The sequence below is a fragment of the Pangasianodon hypophthalmus genome, chromosome 3 (assembly GCF_027358585.1).
Source record: "Pangasianodon hypophthalmus isolate fPanHyp1 chromosome 3, fPanHyp1.pri, whole genome shotgun sequence".
NCBI lineage: Eukaryota > Metazoa > Chordata > Actinopteri > Siluriformes > Pangasiidae > Pangasianodon > Pangasianodon hypophthalmus.
In genome coordinates this window covers 5,985,329-6,005,740 of record NC_069712.1, presented here as the reverse complement: position 1 = coordinate 6,005,740, position 20,412 = coordinate 5,985,329, and the positions used below count along the sequence as shown (strand labels likewise).

The following is a 20,412-nucleotide window of genomic DNA, read 5'->3' as shown; positions in this document are numbered from 1 at the left end:
GTTCCTCCCTGCCCGCGTTATATTACCGGCGGGGATACACACAGTCTTTGCGTTGTCTGCTTGGGAGCGGAGCACGCAGAGTCGGCTCTCGAGGGAGCCGGCTGCTTGCATTGCGAGCGTTTGCCGCTGCGCGCGCTTCGCTCCTGGAAGGCTCTCTTCGAGGAGGGAGCCTTCACTCGCATGCCTCGCGGTGCCGGCCCCGCTTCTGCCGAGGCAGAGCGGCGGTTGCGCTCGTGGGGCTTGCAGATGGATCTGGCGGAGGGAATGGAGACGGGCGAGTCCTTTTCTCCTTCCTCACCCTCCAGATCCACTGTCCGCTCTCTGGGTTCGGAAGCCCGCTCTGCGGTTTCTTCCCCCCGGGGAGCGGGCCCGGCGCTCCACCTGTCTTCCTCCGAGGAGGTTGATGTGGAGGGCGCCGACTCTGATCTGCCGCAGTCTCCTCAATATGAGGAGCTGCTGGAGGTGGTTTCGCAGGCCGTTGCTAAACTTAGCATCGACTGGCCCGCTGAAACATGGGTTGACCCGCAGGGGTCGAAGCTAGGTGAGCGCTTCCTGCGCAGTAAACCGCCACCTCCACGCCGGAGCCTGCCTTTTTTCCCCGACCTCCACACTGAGGTGTCAAGGTCACGGAGGAGGCCTTTTTCGGCCCATTTATTCAGTCCCGCCTCCTCTTACTATGCTAACGTGGCGGGGCTGGACCATACTGGCTACAGGGCGATGCCCAGGGTTGAACAGACCCTAGCTAGCTATCTGTCCCCTGGTGCGGCATCGTCCCTGAAGGCTCAGCACTGCCCACCAAGCCAAGTGTTACAGGCGTACCAGGCCGACCTGCTCAAAGAGCTGGATGAGCATGGGGAGATGCCGTCTGAGCATGTGACGGAGCTCAGGCGGGCCGCAGATCTTTCTCTCCCCGCCACCAAGGAGACCGCCCGTGCTATCAGCCGGTCTATGGCAGTCCTGGTGGCGGCGGAGAGACACCTCTGGCTGACCCTGTCCGACATGAAAGAGAGGGACAGGGTCATTCTTATGGACGCCCCGCTGGCGCCCTCTGGTCTGTTTGGTGACGCTGTTAGCGGTTTCTCCCTCGCCGCTCTCTGGCTCGTGGGGCTGCTGGGTGGGGGCAGCCCCCTCCGTGTACTGCCTCCTCTCACAGGGAGGCACAGAAACAGAGGTGACACGAAGACAGATCTGAGGACTGTTCTTTTTTCGAAGAGGGCCGCGGCTAAGAAGCCCTGACGCCTTGGGCCCAGGGCTTCCGAGGGCGGGCCCCTCTGGGGCGGGACGGTGTACACCTCATTATACGGTGCCCGTCTCGCCTCAGTGCCCTCGGGAGGTCGATCTGCCAACCCTGCCACCTATGGTGCTTCAGGGCACAGCGGTCTCCGGCGAGTGTATCTCCCAGTTCTCGCCCGGGAACGTAGCGGGTCTGGGAGGCTTGCGGCCTCTTTGGAGGCCTTCGGAGCAGCTAGTTCGGTCATTCCCTGTCGGTTCGCCGCTCCAGGGCACCACGGTAGCTGCTCTCGCCATACCAGAGGTCAGTCTCGAGAGGCTGATCCCCTTAGTGAGCTATTTGGCAGTGTGGAAACTTCTGCCGAATGTGTCTCAATGGGTCCTGCGTACTGTAGAGAGAGGCTATTGAATTCAGTTCGGCTCTCCTCCGCCTCGCTTTTCCGGGGTTCTTCCCACTCTGGTGGGTCCCGAGCAGGCTCTGGTAATGGAACAGGAAGTACACACTCTCCTGAGGAAGGAGGCCATCGAGGTGGTCTCTACTCACGACAGAGAGTCCGGGCTCTACAGCCGGTACTTCATTGTTCCCAAGAAGGGTGGAGGGCTGCGTCCCATTTTGGACTTGCGGCAGTTGAACCTCTCAGTTCAGGATGCTCACGGTCACACAGGTCGTGTCTCAGATCAGCTCCGAGGACTGGTTTGTCACGATCAACCTAAGAGATGCTTACTTCCATATCTCCATCCTTCATCAACACAGGAAGTTCCTGAGGTTCGCTTTTGGGGGCGAAGCTTACCAATATCGGGTTCTTCCGTTCGGCCTAGCACTCTCACCCCGCACCTTCACGAAGTGTGTGGATGCTGCTCTGGCTCCTATGCGGCTCTGGGGCATCCGCATACTGAATTATATCGACGACTGGTTGATATTAGCTCGATCGGAGCAGATGGCGGTTTGACATCGAGATGTCGTTCTCGCCCATATGAAAGAGCTGGGGTTAAGACTAAACGACGAGAAAAGTGTGCTTTCTCCAGTACAGAGAATCACTTATCTGGGTGCGGTGTGGGATTCGACCACGATGCAGGCACGCCTGTCTCCTGCTCGGATCGAGTCGATCCTCACAGCAGTCATGAGAGTGAGAGAAGGCCGGTCACTCACTGTGAAGCAGTTTCAGAGACTGCTGGGTCTGATGGCAGCTGCGTCCAACGTAATACCTTTTGGCCTGCTGTACATGAGACACCTACAGTGGTGGCTCAAGACCAGGGGGTTCTCCGTGAGGGGAAACCCGCTCCGCATGATCAAGGTCACTCGGCGGTGCCTACGTGCCTTAGACATGTGGAGGGAACCTGGGTTCTTGTCTCAGGGCCCGGTGCTGGGAGCTCCTTGTCACCGCGTAATGCTAGCGACGGATGCATCTCTTGCCGGATGGGGAGCGGTCATGAGTGGCCGCTCTGGCCGTGGTCTGTGGAGCGGCCACCATCTCACTTGGCACATCAACTGCCTGGAGATGCTGGCTGTGTTTCTAGCACTGAAACACTTTCTCCCGGACCTAAGAGGTCGCCACGTGTTGGTGCGCACCGACAACACGGCAGTGGTCTCTTATATCAACCACCAGGGAGGTCTGCACTCGCGCCCCCTTTACAGGCTGGCGCTCCAGATCCTTGTGTGCTCCCAGGGGAAACTCCTCTCGCTGAGAGCAGTTTATATCCCTGGCTGTCTCAATATGGGAGCAGACGGCCGATGCCGAGGGAATGGAGGCTCCACCCCGAGGTGGTGGAGCAGATATGGCGTATGTTCGGCTGAGCTCAGGTGGATCTCAGGAGACGTCGCACTGTCCCCTCTGGTTCTCTCTGACTCATCCAGCTCCCCTAGGACTGGATGCTATGGTACAGAGGTGACCGAGAACGCGTCTGTACACCTTTCCCCCAGTCGCTCTGCTCCCGGGAGTTCTGGAGAGAGCGCGCCGGGACGGGGTCCGCTTGCTGCTAGTAGCCCCGTTCTGGCTGGGCCGAGTATGATTCTCAGACCCGATTTCCCTTCTCGACGGCTCTCCATGGGAGATTCCTGTCAGGAGGGACCTCCTCTCACAGTCGGGGGGCGACATCCTTCACCCCTGCCCGGAGCTGTGGAAGCTGTGGGTGTGGCCTCTGAGGGGGCACAACTCAGAGCTTCTGGTCTCTCAGCCGAGGTTGTTGAGACCATCCTCCAGTCCAGAGCTCCCTCAATGAGGAAACTGTATGCCCTGAAGTGGAAACTTTTCACTTCCTGGTGTGGAGACCGCCGGCTCGACCCTGTTCACTGCCCAGTTGCTACAGTGCTGGAGTTCCTGCAGGCCCGTCTCTTCACAGGGCTGACCCACTCCACCCTGAAGGTCTACGTGGCGGCTATTGCGGCCTGCCACGCCCCCCTTGGTGGTCAGTCAGTGGGCAAGCACCCCCTGACCAATTGCTTGTATGCTTTGGTCCCCCGAAGAGGGGTCTTCCTGCTACCAAGCAGACCCTCAGCCGGTGGATTGTGGAGGCCATTTCCCTGGCTTATGAGTCCTCATAAGGCGTTCCCATAGCGTTTCGAAGCAGCGTCTTGTTGCCTCAGGGAACCATGGTTACATGCGTAACCTGGAGACGTTTTCCAGCACAAAATTAAATGTTACAGAAAAATCTTTGTATGTCAGTAAAGAAAGCAGCATATTACATAAGAGACCACTTTTCAGACAAAAAAACATAATGAAGGCTGCTGGATTTTGCTGCAAAACTTAGAAGCAAATGTGACAGTCAAAGACTCCATGAGAACTGTGGCTGGTTCTGCAAGATGCTCAATGAAACTTACAGCTAATTTCCTTATAAAACTGCACAAATTGTACCCGAGACTACTATTTTTTTTTAAAGCAAAGGATCGTCACGCCAAATATTGACTTTGTTTCATTTATTACTGTTTACTGCTCTTTATAGTATTTTTTAATGTAGAAACATTTAGTTTCATTATATTTGAAGGCATCTTTGCTCTACAGCATTTCTTTGTATGTGCCTAAGACTTTTGCACAGTACTGTATAACTGGGTGCCAAGCTGTGCAGAGTTAACAAATGCTCAGATAACAAAACCTTGGACTCTATTCTGTATTTGACTGTGAAAGGAGGCCAGGACAAGAGAGATGCTCTCCCTATCATAATACAAAACTTCATTTTGGACCAGTTTAAAACTTTTACATTTTTAAAAATTGTGGGTCAGTCCATCTCAAGTGGTCCAATAATTGTAAAGTTGGTTGCTTGACCGTTTTTAATTTTTCAAATTTTTTTTTTGAGTGATTACCTCTATGTATTGGCATTGCAAAACCACCAGCTGCCATCTTTGTGTCATGGCACACAACACATTTTGGTTATACAGATGTTTAAGGAAACCTCAATATCTCGGCTCCAGATGGTCCTAGCAAAATGAAAACTGATCTCTAGAGCACATCACAATATAGTAGAAAATATAAACAATTGTTTCCCCAAGCTGCCTTTCCCATTATAAATTGAAACAAAAAGTGGAACTGTGAGCAATCTTGAGCATTATATTTAGACTTAAGTTCTAAGTCTAAGGATCAAGAATGTGCAAAATGTTTATATACGTACATGTACCTTGATCAGTTTTTGTTCCAAGGAGCTAAGACCACCCAGAGCCGAGATATTGAGGTTTTCGTAAACAGCTGTATAACCAAAATTTGACGCAAACATGGCAGCTATAGTTAAACTTGGTAAAAAAAAAAAAAAAGTGGTTTTGCAATACATAGAGGTAATCACTAAAAAATAAAAAAAAAAAAAAAAAAAAAAGGAAAATTAAAAATGGTCAAGCCACCTGTATTGGACCACTTAAGGTAGAATGACCCAATGGCAAAGCACATTTATAGATTTATAAATGTTTATAGATTATTATCAGTTGCTATTATCCATATTAACCTGCTTTAGTATTATCCTGAGCTGACAAGCAAATACCTCTATATTTGTAACATATTTGTAATTAAATGTCATTAGTAATACTGAGAACACTTTAACGTCTTTCCAAATGTGTGCTTTACAAGTGCACAGGCAAACTGAAACTGAAGGTACATCTGTAGTAACAGATATCTGGAACAGTTAGAAGAGATAAACACACCAGCAGAGAAACACCCGTATACCCACATTAAGAACATTAAGAACTATGTTCAGTTTACTACAGAGCAACTGATATCCCAATGAACCAGGTCATCTCTTTAGCTGATATACCTTAGATACACCTTTATCTCAATTATTAGCAATTTTCTTTTATTGTACATTAACATTGTGCCATGATAAGTCTTTGATAATGTGCCATGATAACACTCATTTGACCCATATTTTAAATATATTATTTGAAAATATTTTTATTTCAAACAGAAATATGTGGTGGCCTAGGAAAACAATTGTTAACATTTTCTACTATATACAGCATAATTCTGAAAACTTCCTGAAATGAAAAATGGTTCAGTTTTGCAGGTATCTCAGGCAGAAGCAAATTTCTAGCATTTCAAAATCTATCATTTTAAAGGGTTACCCCAAAAAGTAAAAGGGAGAAATTAAAGATTCAACTGAACCACCGCACTTATTACATAAACCTATGTGTAGCTTTATATCAGACATTAATCATAGCCTATAGCCTGACAGGCTCATCCACATCATATCCTGAGGTAAAAGTCACTTACGAGTTTAAACACAATCCTTATCATCATCATCTCTTCACTTGACTGATTTTTATTTACACTTCCAACTTCCAACAGATTTTCCATCAGTTGGTGTTTCGATAATGGTGGTGGAGACACCTGTCTAACATGCTTCTCCAAGATCTCCCACAGGTGTTCAATAGGGTTGCAATTCAGTGTGTGTCTTACTTAGATGAGCCAACTTGTAAATTAAGATGCACCCACAGTTTAAATTGTGCTTGTGGAGACTCCTATGAAATCTCACCTTGTTCTTGCACTGAACCACATAACTATTGAAAAATTACTGACCTTTTCACAAGTTTTTGAACATGTGTAGTACTTAAATGATTGTTTAGTGTTGGCGAAAAAAACAAAAAAACAACTGGTGATGGCAATAACATTTTAATACATTAAACAATTGATTGACAGTAACATCGGAAATTCAGATTATATAAATCATAATGACACTTGAATATGGACATAATATAAGTTTTTGATCATGTTTAACCAGTTACAGTCAAACTTTTCAAGTTATAGCAGGATGATATAACAATAAACTCTGTTGGTATTCTCTGTCTGACAGTGTCTAAGTACTTACTTACTCTCTGCTGTGGAATTCTCAGCCACATTTAACACATTCAATCTAAATACTTACCCACTTATTAACACAACACCTCGCCATCTCTTTACATTGCAGCACAGTAATAGTGTGTTGACATGAGAGCACTTCAAATCTATGTCTATCACAAACACATCTGATGCACATTGTAAATGATGTTTTACAGATTGAACTTAACACAAGGTGTCTGCAGTAAATGTGTGTATCCCCCCCCCCCAAAAAAAACCCTCATAATCCTGACCAAGGTCACATTCATTAACCTGTGTTTAACCTATGTCCCTGCTAAGCACAGATTTACTCCTATCTGCACTATGAGCAATTTCTTTTGAGCAAGACTTCCAATCATTTGATGTTCTGGAAATCTGATGTATGAAAACACGCCTCTTGGGATAAGCCTAGGAGAGTACTGTATATTGAAAATGAAGGTAAAATCAGTCGTGAAGGGTGGGATCCAAAACTTCATTCTGAATCTAACCTGATTTTTGTGCATCTCTGTTTATTTGGTCTTCTCTAAATCATTAAATAGCCTAAATGAATTGTAAGGAAGGAATAAAATACAATGGTGCATGCTTCAATCAACACTTTCTGACCAATCAAATTCAAGACTTCAACAATGCTGTGAAAGTTAATTATTTCAAATGAAGCTTGTGTTTGCAAAGATTTTATGTCATAGCAAATCAAAAGAAGGGAGAAATCAAGAAAATGAAGGAAAAAATTCCTAAAACATAGACAGTAATTAACATACAGTTTTGAGGAAAAAGGAAAATTAAACACACAATGCAATACATGGTTCAGATACCTTGTACCCATTATGTAACATCCCCTCATCATCTGTAAATCTCTGTAAATCTGTAGATTCAAGTGCTGGCATGTAGTTAGGTTTAATTAAAAAGTAAAAGCTCTTAGTACAGTTTGGTAATTAAATAGACTGTTTATCCCTTATAGAACTGCAAACAAGATAAATTCCATACCAGATCCTGAAATCTTTTAAACCTATGTTGCATGTAAGCCTACTATAAGCCTACTATAAGCTTACATTGCATGTGCATGACATTACCCAGTAATTTAAGAATTTTACTCATATTTTAAATGAGTGGTATAAAAGTGAAAATTACATGAGTATGCAATGATTAATGGCATGGAAATTAAATTAATGAATATCTATGTGCATTGAAATAATCGCATAAAATAATAACAGACCCTCCAACTAAAAATAATACATTCAGTGCTTTTTTAATTTATGCCATTATATTATATATATATGTATAAAATTTATTAAACAGTATTACATTCAGAGTTTAAACTCTGAGTAGAGTTTAGTTTTAAATTACTGAGTGTATTAGGCAAGTAGAATTTCCTTCTAGTACATACATGCAGACTTATAGTGATATAGATCAAAAACATTTATTGAAGATTGATGTGTGTGTATTTCATTTATAAGTTTGCTCCTCATACTGTATAAAAGCATTACTGAACAAGTAGTATGTAGGCCTAAATATGCAGATATTGTTGAAATTCAGATAAATGGAGCTTTGTTTGTTTGTTTTTCTTAGAGCTACATCAATTGTTAAAATGAGACTCCCATATTAAGCCAAAGGCAAACTGGCAAAATAAAAAAAAATTCTGCACCATAAGTGAGGACGCGTGGTGCAGCTGTAGCTCTCAGAGATTTGAAGCAGGTGGCAACATTTCCCATTGCATCCACAGCAACCAGTTCTAAGTCTCGGGAACAGCAAGATGAGCTGAAGACTGCCGTAGTGACGACCATGCCTGTGTCACTGAGCACGCTGGTGATGGTGAGGTTGCCATTGCCCTGGAGGACTCTCACACTTGGAATATCTGATCCATATCCACCAGTCACGTTGGCAGTGAGGTACCATGACGACATGCTGCAATCGCCTGGGCAGTCAGCCTTAATGTTAACTGCCTTGCATACTGGAAGGAAGAAATCTCTCACCTTAAAGAAGAAAAACAGTTAAGATTCCACACAAATTGTGTTTAGTAACTTGTCTGTAATGATTATGATGTGTGGCAGCCTGTGAAAACCCTACACATGGTTTGACATATACATGCAAATATAGAGAAGTAAAACTACAGATTTTTCTAAATAATAAATAATAATCCTATATCATCTGCATTTTAAATTCTGGTTAAATTGAAAAAGGCACAGACTGCATTTAAAATTTAAATATATTTTGACAGCCACTATTAAAATTACAAACTGAATTGATTAGACTTATGTCAATTTTGCTATGGCATGTAGCTATCCAAAAACATCATGAAAGCATGACATTCACTGAGGAAATCACACTTAGCTAGTAAGATTCTACACATCTTTAGGTAGACTCACTGTTTTTACCATTGTGTTTGTACCCAACATGATCTTTCTAGAAAGGTTAAAAAGTAAATCAAACATTGGTTTGATGGAATATATTTGCTTTTTTTAAATTGATGTATCAAAATAACATATTTTGAAAGAAAAACATATTTTGTCCAAAATCTTTGTAACATTTTTGGATAATTTCCAAAATTCAGCCACAGCGACATCCACTGGGTTTTCCCAGACTGCCACACATTTCAGAAATAATGATCAGTTCAGCAATGGTAAGAAGGTGTAATGTAATGGTTAGCTTTGAAACCTAAATATCCTCCTGTTCAAACAATGAATTTAGGCACTGACAATTCCTTTAACAACATCCTGGAATATTTAATGTAATGTGAGTAATTACCGGAGGAACAACAAGAAGACGTAGCACAATGTAATTGAAGTCACTTCCATCAGCTGCTTCAGCCTGGATCGTCACAGTGACATCAGTTCCAGAGGAAGTGTTTGTAGGGACAGTCAGAATCACTATACCATTCGCACTGCCCCCACTCTCGAGAGTTAAGGATGTGTTAAAGAGTGTGTCAAAATTGCGATCATTGATGACACTGATATTAAAGCTTCCTCCAGAGCCATTGGTTGCAACTGTGAAAGGCAGAGTGAATTCTTTTCCAAGTTCCATTGTTTCAAAAGGTTCAGTCTGAGGGTAAGTAGAAAGAAAATACATTTTTAAAGAAAACTTTGATGTTGCTTGGTAAATTACTATTTTGATTTCATAGCCCAAATTTGAAAGGTCAGTTGTGATGAGCAGAAATTAATGTGCACCAAAAGAAATTAAGGGAAAAGCACTTAAGACTTTTACCTGTCTAAATTCAACTGAAGGGGGTGCTATAATTCTTCACTTAATAAACCTGCTCATAACTTTTGAACTGCTTAACATCAGATCATGATTCAACTTTCCCTTGATACCCTGGATGTAACAAATATGTGTTTTGCCACACAAGAATTCAACCATTTTGAGTTTTAACAATATGGTTTTTGTTTTTTCTACTTCAAATTTTGTCCAATCCTCACAAACAAGTGCTGATGGTTCTGTCTTCTTGTCTTCCTCTGTCGCTATAGGGGTGAGGTGAGAGAGTGCCTATCTATCTATCTATCTATCTATCTATCTATCTATCTATCTATCTATCTATCTTTATTTCTTTATTTAAATTAATAACATTGAATCAAGACTGGCAAATTTTGAAAATAACTATCAAGGAAATATACTGTTCACCCTAAAAATGAGAATATTTATGCCAAGCTAATCAGTTTTTGTTACCCTTTTATGGAGCCTTGATTTCATTTGATAATTTACTTGATGGAAATTAGTATTTTGATCTCTTAGTCCATTTGACTGGTTGATTTTCATTAATGGTGAAAAAAAAAGAAAGCCAAATTGTAATGGTGCACTCAACTGTATAACAATAAGTGATATTATATATATAATAGTAATAATAGTGGGGTGAGTGGGGATTTCTTTGAATTCAAACTTACAGTGATAGTCAGTCTTGATGTTTGGAACCGAGTTGCTGACTGTCTCTGAAAATTCAAGACCACATTTGATAAGAAGCTGGCCTTTCCAACCACACGAACAGTAAACTCTCCTGCTGGGATGCTGTTGAAGGACACCAAGTACTGCCCACTTGCTAACTCTTCTAGTATCCCATTAAAAGAGTTTGAACTTGATGCTCTGACCAGAGACAACTCTGTAGGCCTCACATTGTCCCCACCAACCATGGACAGCAACAGGTTGATACTGGTGTCTAAATGAAGGGAAGGCAAGGCAAGCTTTTTTAAATAGCACATTTCATACACAAGACAATTCCAAGTGCTTACAAATAAACAGAAAGTATAGAAGAACAATTGATTTAAAAAGAAATTATAAAATTTATTAAAAATATAAACGTTAAACTGAAATGAATAAACATGACTAAAAAAGTGTCAAGTGCATAAGATAAAAGATAAGAAGATTGAATAGCAATGCAGTACCACCCCTGAGCTCTAACAACAGTGCTTTATACTTAAAAGTTTGATCAAATAGGTAGGCTTTTAGTGTCAGTTTAAAAATATCTAGTGTTGGGACACTTTTAGATATCTAATTTTAAAATAGATATGCAAAAAAGCACATTTTACTATCATTTCACAAAGAGGTTTATGCATCATGCATTCACAAGGGGCCCTCTTGTGGTGTGAAAAGAATAGGTAACTAATGTAACTAACGTCAGAAGATCACAAAGTGGCAATCATGAAGTGTTCATATCTGGGGCGAAAAAATGCAAAAAGAAAAAAGCAGAAGAGGAGAAATGGACCGAAATAATGGTAGGAAATTGATGCTGATTCATTGAATGTAATCAATTTGTCCATTTTTATGCTTCTGCTTATTGATATAGTACACAGTAGCTAGCTAGTATCTAGAGCATATATGTCAAACACAAGGCCTGCAGGCCAACAGCCTTGTTTCAGTTGACCCGTGTGAACAAAAACTATTACTGAAATGGCTCGTAGCGCAGTACTGCTCAACATCTTCACTCAATCCAGAATTTACAGCAGATCCATAACGTAGCAACTACCATTGTACAGCGTGCAAGCTCACATCTCTCAGTGCTTAACTAAAACCCTATATACGTGTTACATGGTTACTACATATACACGTTTTTTCTACCACGGCTGGCTTGACCAAGGTCTGAGTGTGGACTGTTTGCTGCACTTGATGTAAGTCACACTTACATTGTGTGTTGTGCTGGCAGTTGCGTAACCAGAAATGCATTTCGGTGGTATATTGAAATATAAAAATAGGCTTGTGAGATTGTGTATAAAATGCCATAGTCCTACAGTGGCCTCTTAATTATCACTGATAGACGATAGTATCGCCTGTGGCTTTGAGAGGTAAAGGAAGGGGGCATGTTAAGACATACATACATCATTACAGCGAAAAAAACACCAGAAACTGGTTACGAGTCTTAGCTGTAACTAAGCTCATTATAATCAAGTTACTTCAGTATGTGTTGAACAGCAGTGGAGATACTTATTGAATTCCTGTATACTGAAGTAGCCCTGATAAACAACACAAAATAATATCGCAACTGTTTTCCTGATCTGTAAAATTTAATTTGTAAGTGCGAAGTGCTCCTGCATTTCAGCTCGATGTCAGAGAGCAGTAGGACTGGTGATAATCATTAATCATTTAAGGCACAAACTACAGTCAAACAATCTATCTATATTAGTAATGTTTCCATAAAATATCTTTATGGCAGTTTCACTGAAAATGATTAGAACAACATGTTAATAATAGGGCAGAATTACTCCTTATATTACAAATCCTCATCTACTTTTCTTTTGCAGTAAACTTCAGCAAGCTACTTCACCTGCTCGACTTCTATATCTCTGTGCTTATAGTGGAGCTATAGGGCTACTAGCTTTCAAACAGAAACAGGAAAAATGCATCATCCCAATTGGCTAATCCTGTTTCCTTATCACAGAAGCTGGTATTGAATAATATGTGATTAAACAAAGGAATGCATTCATAAATCATTTATTATAATCACTACAATAAACATTATTAACTAATAGTGCATACACTTTAATAGTTTCTTTTAGCCCTTCTGTTATAATATCCAATTCTAGCCTCAGATCCTAACTTATTGGTGTTAGTCAATATGTTAAATAAGTAAGTTTTTAAAAAATTATAGATATCTATTATGGCTCTTGAGGGTCTCACAAAAATGCTGATGTGGCCCAGGCAGAATTATATATCATGTACTTTATATAATATTATTTATATTGTATATGTTTAAATGTTTTGTCAAGAAATCTCTAATCATGAATGTATATATGAGGTAGAATGCTGATTTAGCAACTGCTTTGAAATCACTGCTAAAATGAGGTGAGAGTCCTTTAAAACAGGTTATGAACCTGTTCTTTTGATTTGTGGACTTTAGAGTCAAGATAACCAGCAAGTCTACATCTCTCATTTTTTCCCAAATAATATAATCTTTATTTAGTTGTACAAAGTTTAGGCACACTGGGTTTGTTAAAGGCATTGACTGTGAGTCAATGGGACCATAGTCATGGTGGTGACAGAGCCAGTGAAATCTGAGTTTCAGCTGCATAGCTGTGGTAAATTATTCTATAGTATTGTAAGATTTTAATGGGAAAAGATGGAGTAGAAACATAGGGAAAGTTTTTAATCAGAGTTAACTGAATATCACTTAAGAAAAGTTGTTCACTTACTTGCTACAGGCCTGCTGTTTAATACAGAATAGCTCGAATGAAGCCCTTGGGAAAGTTCTACAAAGTCGAAAAGGAAGTCAACCCCACTTTGACCTGGATAATGAATAAAAATAACCATTAACAAACTTCTTCATTTTTGCCATTTATTTATTCACAGGTAGGCAGGACAGGTCCACAAAGAGAACTGATTTTACCAACAACTTTGATGGTGTACGGATATGTTGAGTTTATACTGAACTTCCAGAGTCCAGCCTGCTCTAATTCATTTGGCTGCACAGTGTCGAGGTTACCAACTCTCTGAATAGGCCACAAGGTCTCACTGCTGTGCAGTTTGGTGGAGCTCTGTGAGACTCCTGTGTTAGACAATACCATTATTAAACGTTTAGCATAGTATTGCATGAGTTTCTGAGTGGTATCTCAGAATGAGGGTTTATTGGTTAATTTTCTGATCTACACACCTGTGGGACTAGTGATGGTGTAATCTGGAGAGTTGCCAGTGATGTAAATTGTCAGACTTTGCACAGAAAAATCCACGAAGACTGAAAATGTTTCAGCCTTTGGTGGGTTTCTTACAGCCTGAAATAGAGTGACCTGAAGAAGCAAAAAAAAAAAGTGTTGCTCATTAAAGTTTTTTCCCTACTATACTATATTTTAACACAGCACTGAGACGAATCATGCACGTGTGCTGAGCTTTAATGACAACAGCAAATTACAGAAATGCAGAAACCAAGCATGAGCAGAGAAGGAACAGTGCACACAATATGTCAAGACCTGGTAAATACCAAAATAGGATGTAGAATTTATAGACTGTAGTTCAGCCATATCTAATCTTATCCATAAAAGCTGGTGAAGTTGTTGGTTTTTGTTCCTATTAAGCCAAAGCCAAATCTCCCTCCACCTGTTTAAATTAGCTGATCTAATTTAATTAAAAATAATTTAATCTTTCATTATTTACTGAAATATTTATTGACTAAAGGTGGCAGAGAAACAGTGGCTGGACTGATAAAAATAAAATAATAATATAAAATAATTGAAAGATAAACATTATCAAGGCATCAAGTGAGTGTTATATCTTTTATATCCCTCTATATCCCTAAGTGGGATGCCAGTTCAAGTCATGGTTATAATAGGACTGAAATTTAACCATATGAAGTAACATGATTCAACTATCAAAGTATAATTTTAGTTACCATTGTAGATTTGGAGGTAATTGCAATGATGTTTGAAGCTTGTGTTGCGTTGTTGACCTGAATTACATGGCCCCCTGAGGCCTGAGCCAGGTCCTGGTAGACCTGTACATTGAAAGGCTGAGGGGAGACCTGCTGTTGGTCATCTACGGGCTCGGCACTCCTGCGACCCCGAGAGCTATCGGAGTTAGCTATTATGAAGCTAACCTTCATAGTGAGAAAGAAAGAAGATTTAATCAGTGTTTTGCCTACATTATCTCATGTTTATATAGATGTGTCACAATGAAAGCAGGATGACAAATAAATGACCAGTATGGTTTTAAATCATTTATTAAAACTTTGAAGATTTCTAAATAACAGTGTCAATAGTTGGCTTGTGTGTTTACGATGATTTGCATGTACTCACTACAGACTTTGTTCTCTCAATCAGTGCTTGCACAGTGCTTGTCAACCATTTATCTTTTGCATCAGCATCGGTGAAAACAAAAATCTCAGTGCGCGGCGGAGATCCAGTGAGGGCGAGCTGGAAAAAGTATTCAATGATTGTTACTTGTATGCTTGTCAAGATAAATGGTACTAAACAGGTAATTTGCAGAACAAACTTTCTGACAAAATGAGTGACTAAATGACTAAATGACTGACTGACTAAATGAGTGATTGGTTAACTGACTGATTAACCGACTGAGTGACTGATTTACTGACCTACTGACAAACTAAATGAGTGCGTCAGTGACTGACTGAGTAACCAACCACCTGAATGGCTGACTTACAGACTGACTGAGTGACTTAGTAACCGGAGTCACTCACTTACTGACTTACTGATTAACTGAGTGACTGATCAGTGAATTGAACATGCATGGGCATTCCTTGAGAGGAATAAGTGACTACTACACCATGTCTATCTATACACTATACGGATGTATACACCTACACACAGGTGGCTAATCACTGAACTTACGCTATGGGTTAGTTCAGACTACAGGCCTAAGTCTCCTGAAGAGCTAGGTACCCAAAAAAACTTAAAAAAAAAAAAAAAAAAAAGAAGGCAGTGTTTCAAAAAAAACATAAACCTTAAATAAAATGAAAAATATCAATTTTTAAAATTCAATTTTAAATAAAAATAATCAACTTTAAACAATAAATCAACTTAAAAAAGGCAGATATAAGTAATTAAATTTAAATACAAAAGTTAACGGATACCTTAAAATAAAGCAACTTTAAATAAAAAGACTTAACTTTAAATGAAAACAGCCAACTTACTGACTGACAGATTGAGTGACTAACTGAGTGAGTGAAAGACTCACTGACAAACTGACTGACTTTTGAAAAAGTTGATATTTTTGATATGGAAGTAAGTAATGTTTTTCTACAAATTATATCTCATCTTTATTTGAATAATTTGTAAAAACAAACAAATAAATAAAAGACTTAACTTTAAATACAAACAGCCTTTTAAAAAAGTTGATTTTGCCTAGGCTTATTTTTGATTTTGAAACTTTTTTTAAAATTTTCAAATTATATGACATCTCTATTTGAATATCTTTTTTTAATTTTTTTCAGAAATGTTGCAGCCCAGCGAATTACTATCTCATACCTGCAGTCCTGAGAGACACATTTCAGGATCATCTCCTCCACCACGAGGTACAATTGCATTGATTTGGTCTTTAAACACCTTAGGATCACTTGTTCTTGTAAGTAGGCCATAATCTAAGAGTTTAAATATAGAGGAAGCGTGTTTGTATGTTTATACCAAAACTAAGTAAAACAACATTCCACATCAATTTTTTAACTTCATGGTTTCGCAACAAAAATAACTTGCTTTTCAAGTTGCTTCATTTCTTCCATTAATTTCTGCTATCAGAAACACTATGTTATTATTTTATTGATTCCAATTTTGAATTTTCAATTCTGACTATTTTGACAATTTTGACAATTGTGACTTTATGTTTTGTGATAACAGCAGCTCTGACAGTTGTACAGGTTGCAAGTGAAATCACAGGTTTATGTTAATACGGCATGCTATTTAAAATTAATATTTTTATAAACAAGCAGAGCTTCAAAAATCAAACTTACCAGTGTCATTAAATGTCATCAGGATGTATTCTAATGGTGCAGTGCTTTTTCTACTGTTAACGATAGATGAAGTCACTTTTCTGAGCATGGCAATGTCATCAGACATGCTGCTAGTGGTGTCAATTACAAAACACAGTGCTGAAGTCTGGCCGAGTCCCAGTAGTCTGAAGGATAAAAAAACAAGCATATAACTGTGCTAAAGAGGAGGCAGAGGTAGTAATTACCATATCGAGTGCAAAGATGTGTCATAAACCCTAACACTATTCTTGAAGAATCATCAAAGTGTTGTCAATAACAGGTGGAAAAAAGAAACATCACCTGACAAGGCAAATGAACATGGCACACCCACTTAAGTAAGCAAGTACATATCAGTGTGTATGTGTGTGCTATCATTTACATCATTATTAACTCCTGTTTTAGTGAGAGATGATACCTAAGAAACTCAGAATCTCCAACTGCCTCTTTAATGTAATCCAGTAGTTGTCTGGTAGCATTAGTGGCTACCAATGCTGCTGCTTCATGCAGATAACCGTGGCTGGAGTCTGAATCATCCTTATTTATGCCACCTTGCCCCCAACTTGATAGATCAGCTTCTCCTCCATGACTGCACTTTCCTTAAGATGACATGAAAATGTAAATATACAAAAGATTTGATTTGTTTATCAAAGTGGATAAAATTGGTATAATATTTTTCTTATATACATGACTTATTTATATTTTTAAAAGCAGTACCTTTTGGTTTGGATTGGCCAAAGTATCCTGATGTTAGTTGATGCTGTGCAATGACTGACTCTAAGATGTTTGATGGGCAGCCATCTCCATAACAGCTCTTGCATGTTTCAGAATCTGGTAGAACAGAAATTAAAACTTATGGTGTACGAAATCTCTCTCTGTTTCGCTTTCATTTCAACATAATCTACTATATATTCTCTTGAGTTTCCATTACTTGGACTGAACTCTAAGAATAAGCTGTACATGTGACAGTAAAACTGGTCCTGGTAGTATCATACTAAATTCATACTAAATTTGGTAGTATCATACTAAATTCCATCATTACATACTGTAGCCCTCAAAATTCTTTCTTGTCCCTGTCACAAATATGATTCCAATAACATTCGCCACATTTGTGTGTTGACTAACAGTTGCTATGGTGAAAAACAAGATTACCCAAACAGGATCACACATTTTTTTTCAGTTTCCAAAATTTAAGGTGTATCTGGAGTGATGGAACAGGAAAAACAGGTAAACACACATGCAGAGAAATACCCTTATACACCCTGAACGCCGTGTTCATTTACCTGCTATGTTGCTAATTATGGTATCTGGTTTAATCAGGTTGGGATAGGGTTCTCTATTTTCCAGTTCAATCCAGTTACTGTGACTGTAGAAATCCTTAAAGAAAGACATAACACAGGGGCAGAATTAGACCTTGCATTCTGCTTAATACATAGCAACTCAATTCAGTTTTGGTTCTTTTAACAATGGACATTGTCACAAAGCAGCTTTACAGAAATATATAAATCCTGGATATAAACTGTAAATGTATGAATTTATCCCTAACGAGCATGCCAGAGGCGATAGTGGCAAGGAAAAACTCCCTGAGATGACATGACAAAGAAATCTTGAGAGGAACCAGACTCAAAAGGAAACCTATCCTCATCTGAGTGACACCGGATAGTGCAATTCTATTACTGTATACTATGTAGTCAAAAAGTTCTAACTGTGTTAACAGTAACTTGAATATGAGCATCAGAGTCATTTCTAAATTGATTATAGTTTTAAAATAAAGCAACCAGAGTCCCATTAAACCAGGCCAGCTCTTTAAATATAACAGCAATTTATTTTAAAATACTTATTATATCTTCTCAATATCATCTCAATTATTAGCAATACCACAATTCTACAGTAGCATGGTGACATACCTGCAAAGTGTGTAGGGTTTTACCAAGTGCCTCTCGGGCAGCTTGATACCTCTGCTGCTTTACATGGTTTTTGACAGCAGAAACTCCTTTAGTAATAAGATCCCGTCCAGTCCAAAACTCCTCATTGTCAAAATGGTAACTTCCAGTAAAGGAATGTTGAACATCAACCAATGCGTTGTTCTTATTTATCTCATTAATGCTGCTTTGAAAATCTTTGGCTGAATCGGATGATTGACAAGCTTCTGTCACTGTTGCTACTGTCAGTAGGACTGGCTGCAATAAAAAAGGCACACACAGTCTAATATAAAAATACAAATTTTATAATCAGAAATTTTTTTTAAATTTCAATACATTTAACAGTTTTGTTCACCAAAACAAAAACTTTTCCGTTCTTGAGTGCTTGTGATCTGCAGATATCAACTGTAGTCTGTAAAATTGCATCACGAGTTATGTCCTGATGTGTCTTGGATTTTGACAACAAAGACATAAAAGCCAGAGTCTGACTTGTCATGAGGAATATTGTCAGATATAGACAGATCAATGACTTGATCAGCAGATTTGTGGTCATCATCATCAACACTGCGAAGAGTAAAAAAAAAAAAAAACAACCTTGGCATAAACAAACTGGCACAATACAAACTTAATATGTTATTTGCTTCCTATATATTTCTATATTTCTTAATTAATTACATGAATAAAACATTGTAGTGAAAATACTGGAATTTTATATCTTAAATCATACCTTAAAGCTTTATTCTTCTGATGACTGCAGTATAACTATGCTCTGTAGAAGTGAAGATGTCTTTGAGCTTGGGTTTTGGGGACTAATTATGAGTCAAAAAAGTTATGAATGCCACTCCCATAAGGAAACATGATAACATCACACTGTGATAAGATCTTCGCCCTTTAATGCATAAATTATTTAAACATATTTTGTTCTATATATAGTTCAGAAAACTACAGCCCTTCCTGAACTGAAATATTTTTGCACATATCTCAACCAGAATTTCTAGCATTTTAAAGGGAGAAAACTGCATTTAAATATTCCTCTGAACCACCATACTGTTTGCTTAAAAGCAATCTTTTTTTTTGCACTTAATTTAGTATGTAATATATTATATATACAAAATAATGCACTATAAGAACTATGTATAACTTTATATCAGCCTACAGACTGACAGGCTATTCAGACGCCCCTCCCATCCAGCAGTAATTCCACATTTAATAACAATTTACTTTATAGAAAAAGGCAAACAACAATTTAAAAATTATTAGAAACCACATCTCTTATGAAAAAGTATCTCAGTTGCAAATATCTTAACCTATTTTACAATTATCCTGAGCTGACAAGCTGTAGAAAGCAAACATCTCTATATTTGTAACTTAATAAATCAGCTTAATGACACTGAGAACACCTTGATGTCTTTTCAAAGTGTATCAGTTGCACATGCAAACTAGAATAGAAAGTACAACTGTAGTGATGGAACAGGAAAAACAGGTAAACACACCATCAGAGAAGCTAGTTAATGAGTCATTTAAAAAAACAGTTCAGTACAGTAAAAGAGAAGATTTCAAACTGTTTACTGTTACCTGTAGATATAATGTAGAATTTCTCTATACCCACAAAAATATAGTAGATGCAGATGTATGGCTTACAGCCATGCTAAATGATTTCAGATTCTTTCAGAGCCATGCTAAAAGGTTTCAGATCCTCATACAAAATGTAACACAAGACAAGGAGAAAATGAGGAAACCCAAACAGTTTTTAAATGATCATTTCAGGAGCAACAACTGCAACCAGACGTATGCGGTGGACTTGCTGTACTTCAGATCATTGTCTTAGTGCATAACCCAGCTGCACTTCAGATCACGGACTGATGACCTAACATTCTCCTTCCAGACTTTCTGGTAGAGAGCAGAATTCGTGTTTCCGTCAATTAATTGAAGTCATTCAGGCCCTGAAGCAGCGAAGTATCCCCACACCACCACACTACCACCACCATGTTTCACGGTTGGTATGACGTTCTTACTGTGAAATGCTGTGTTATTTTATGCCTGATTTAACAGGACCCATGTCATTCCAAAAATTCCAATTTTGCCT

The 20,412-nt window shown here is 39.4% G+C and overlaps 1 protein-coding gene across 1 annotated transcript; it reads right to left on the bottom strand.

The window, feature by feature from the left end:
- Positions 1-6,310: 6,310 nt before the first annotated feature.
- LOC113544150 (von Willebrand factor A domain-containing protein 7) lies at positions 6,311-19,161 on the bottom strand. Its single transcript, XM_026942811.3, has 16 exons — positions 19,054-19,161; positions 18,682-18,890; positions 18,312-18,584; positions 17,688-17,781; positions 17,122-17,235; positions 16,823-17,003; positions 16,390-16,553; positions 15,911-16,023; positions 14,723-14,839; positions 14,320-14,523; positions 13,588-13,720; positions 13,324-13,482; positions 13,130-13,222; positions 10,394-10,662; positions 9,264-9,557; positions 6,311-8,491 (listed from the first exon to the last, which is right to left on the bottom strand). Exons 2-16 carry the CDS (start codon positions 18,883-18,885, stop codon positions 8,102-8,104), a joined length of 2,802 nt encoding a protein of 933 aa, XP_026798612.3. The 5' UTR covers positions 18,886-18,890; positions 19,054-19,161; the 3' UTR covers positions 6,311-8,101.
- Positions 19,162-20,412: the final 1,251 nt, after the last annotated feature.

Excerpts from the sequence above, each read along its gene's own strand:
- LOC113544150 (XM_026942811.3), bottom strand. The coding sequence starts at position 18,885 with ATGATGATGACCACAAATCTGCTGATCAAGTCATTGATCTGTCTATAT. Across the intron at positions 16,554-16,822 it reads GGAGATTCTGAGTTTCTTAG|ACTACTGGGACTCGGCCAGA; the intron begins GTATCATCTCTC and ends TTTATCCTTCAG. Across the intron at positions 14,524-14,722 it reads TTGAGAGAACAAAGTCTGTA|GTTAGCTTCATAATAGCTAA; the intron begins GTGAGTACATGC and ends CTCACTATGAAG.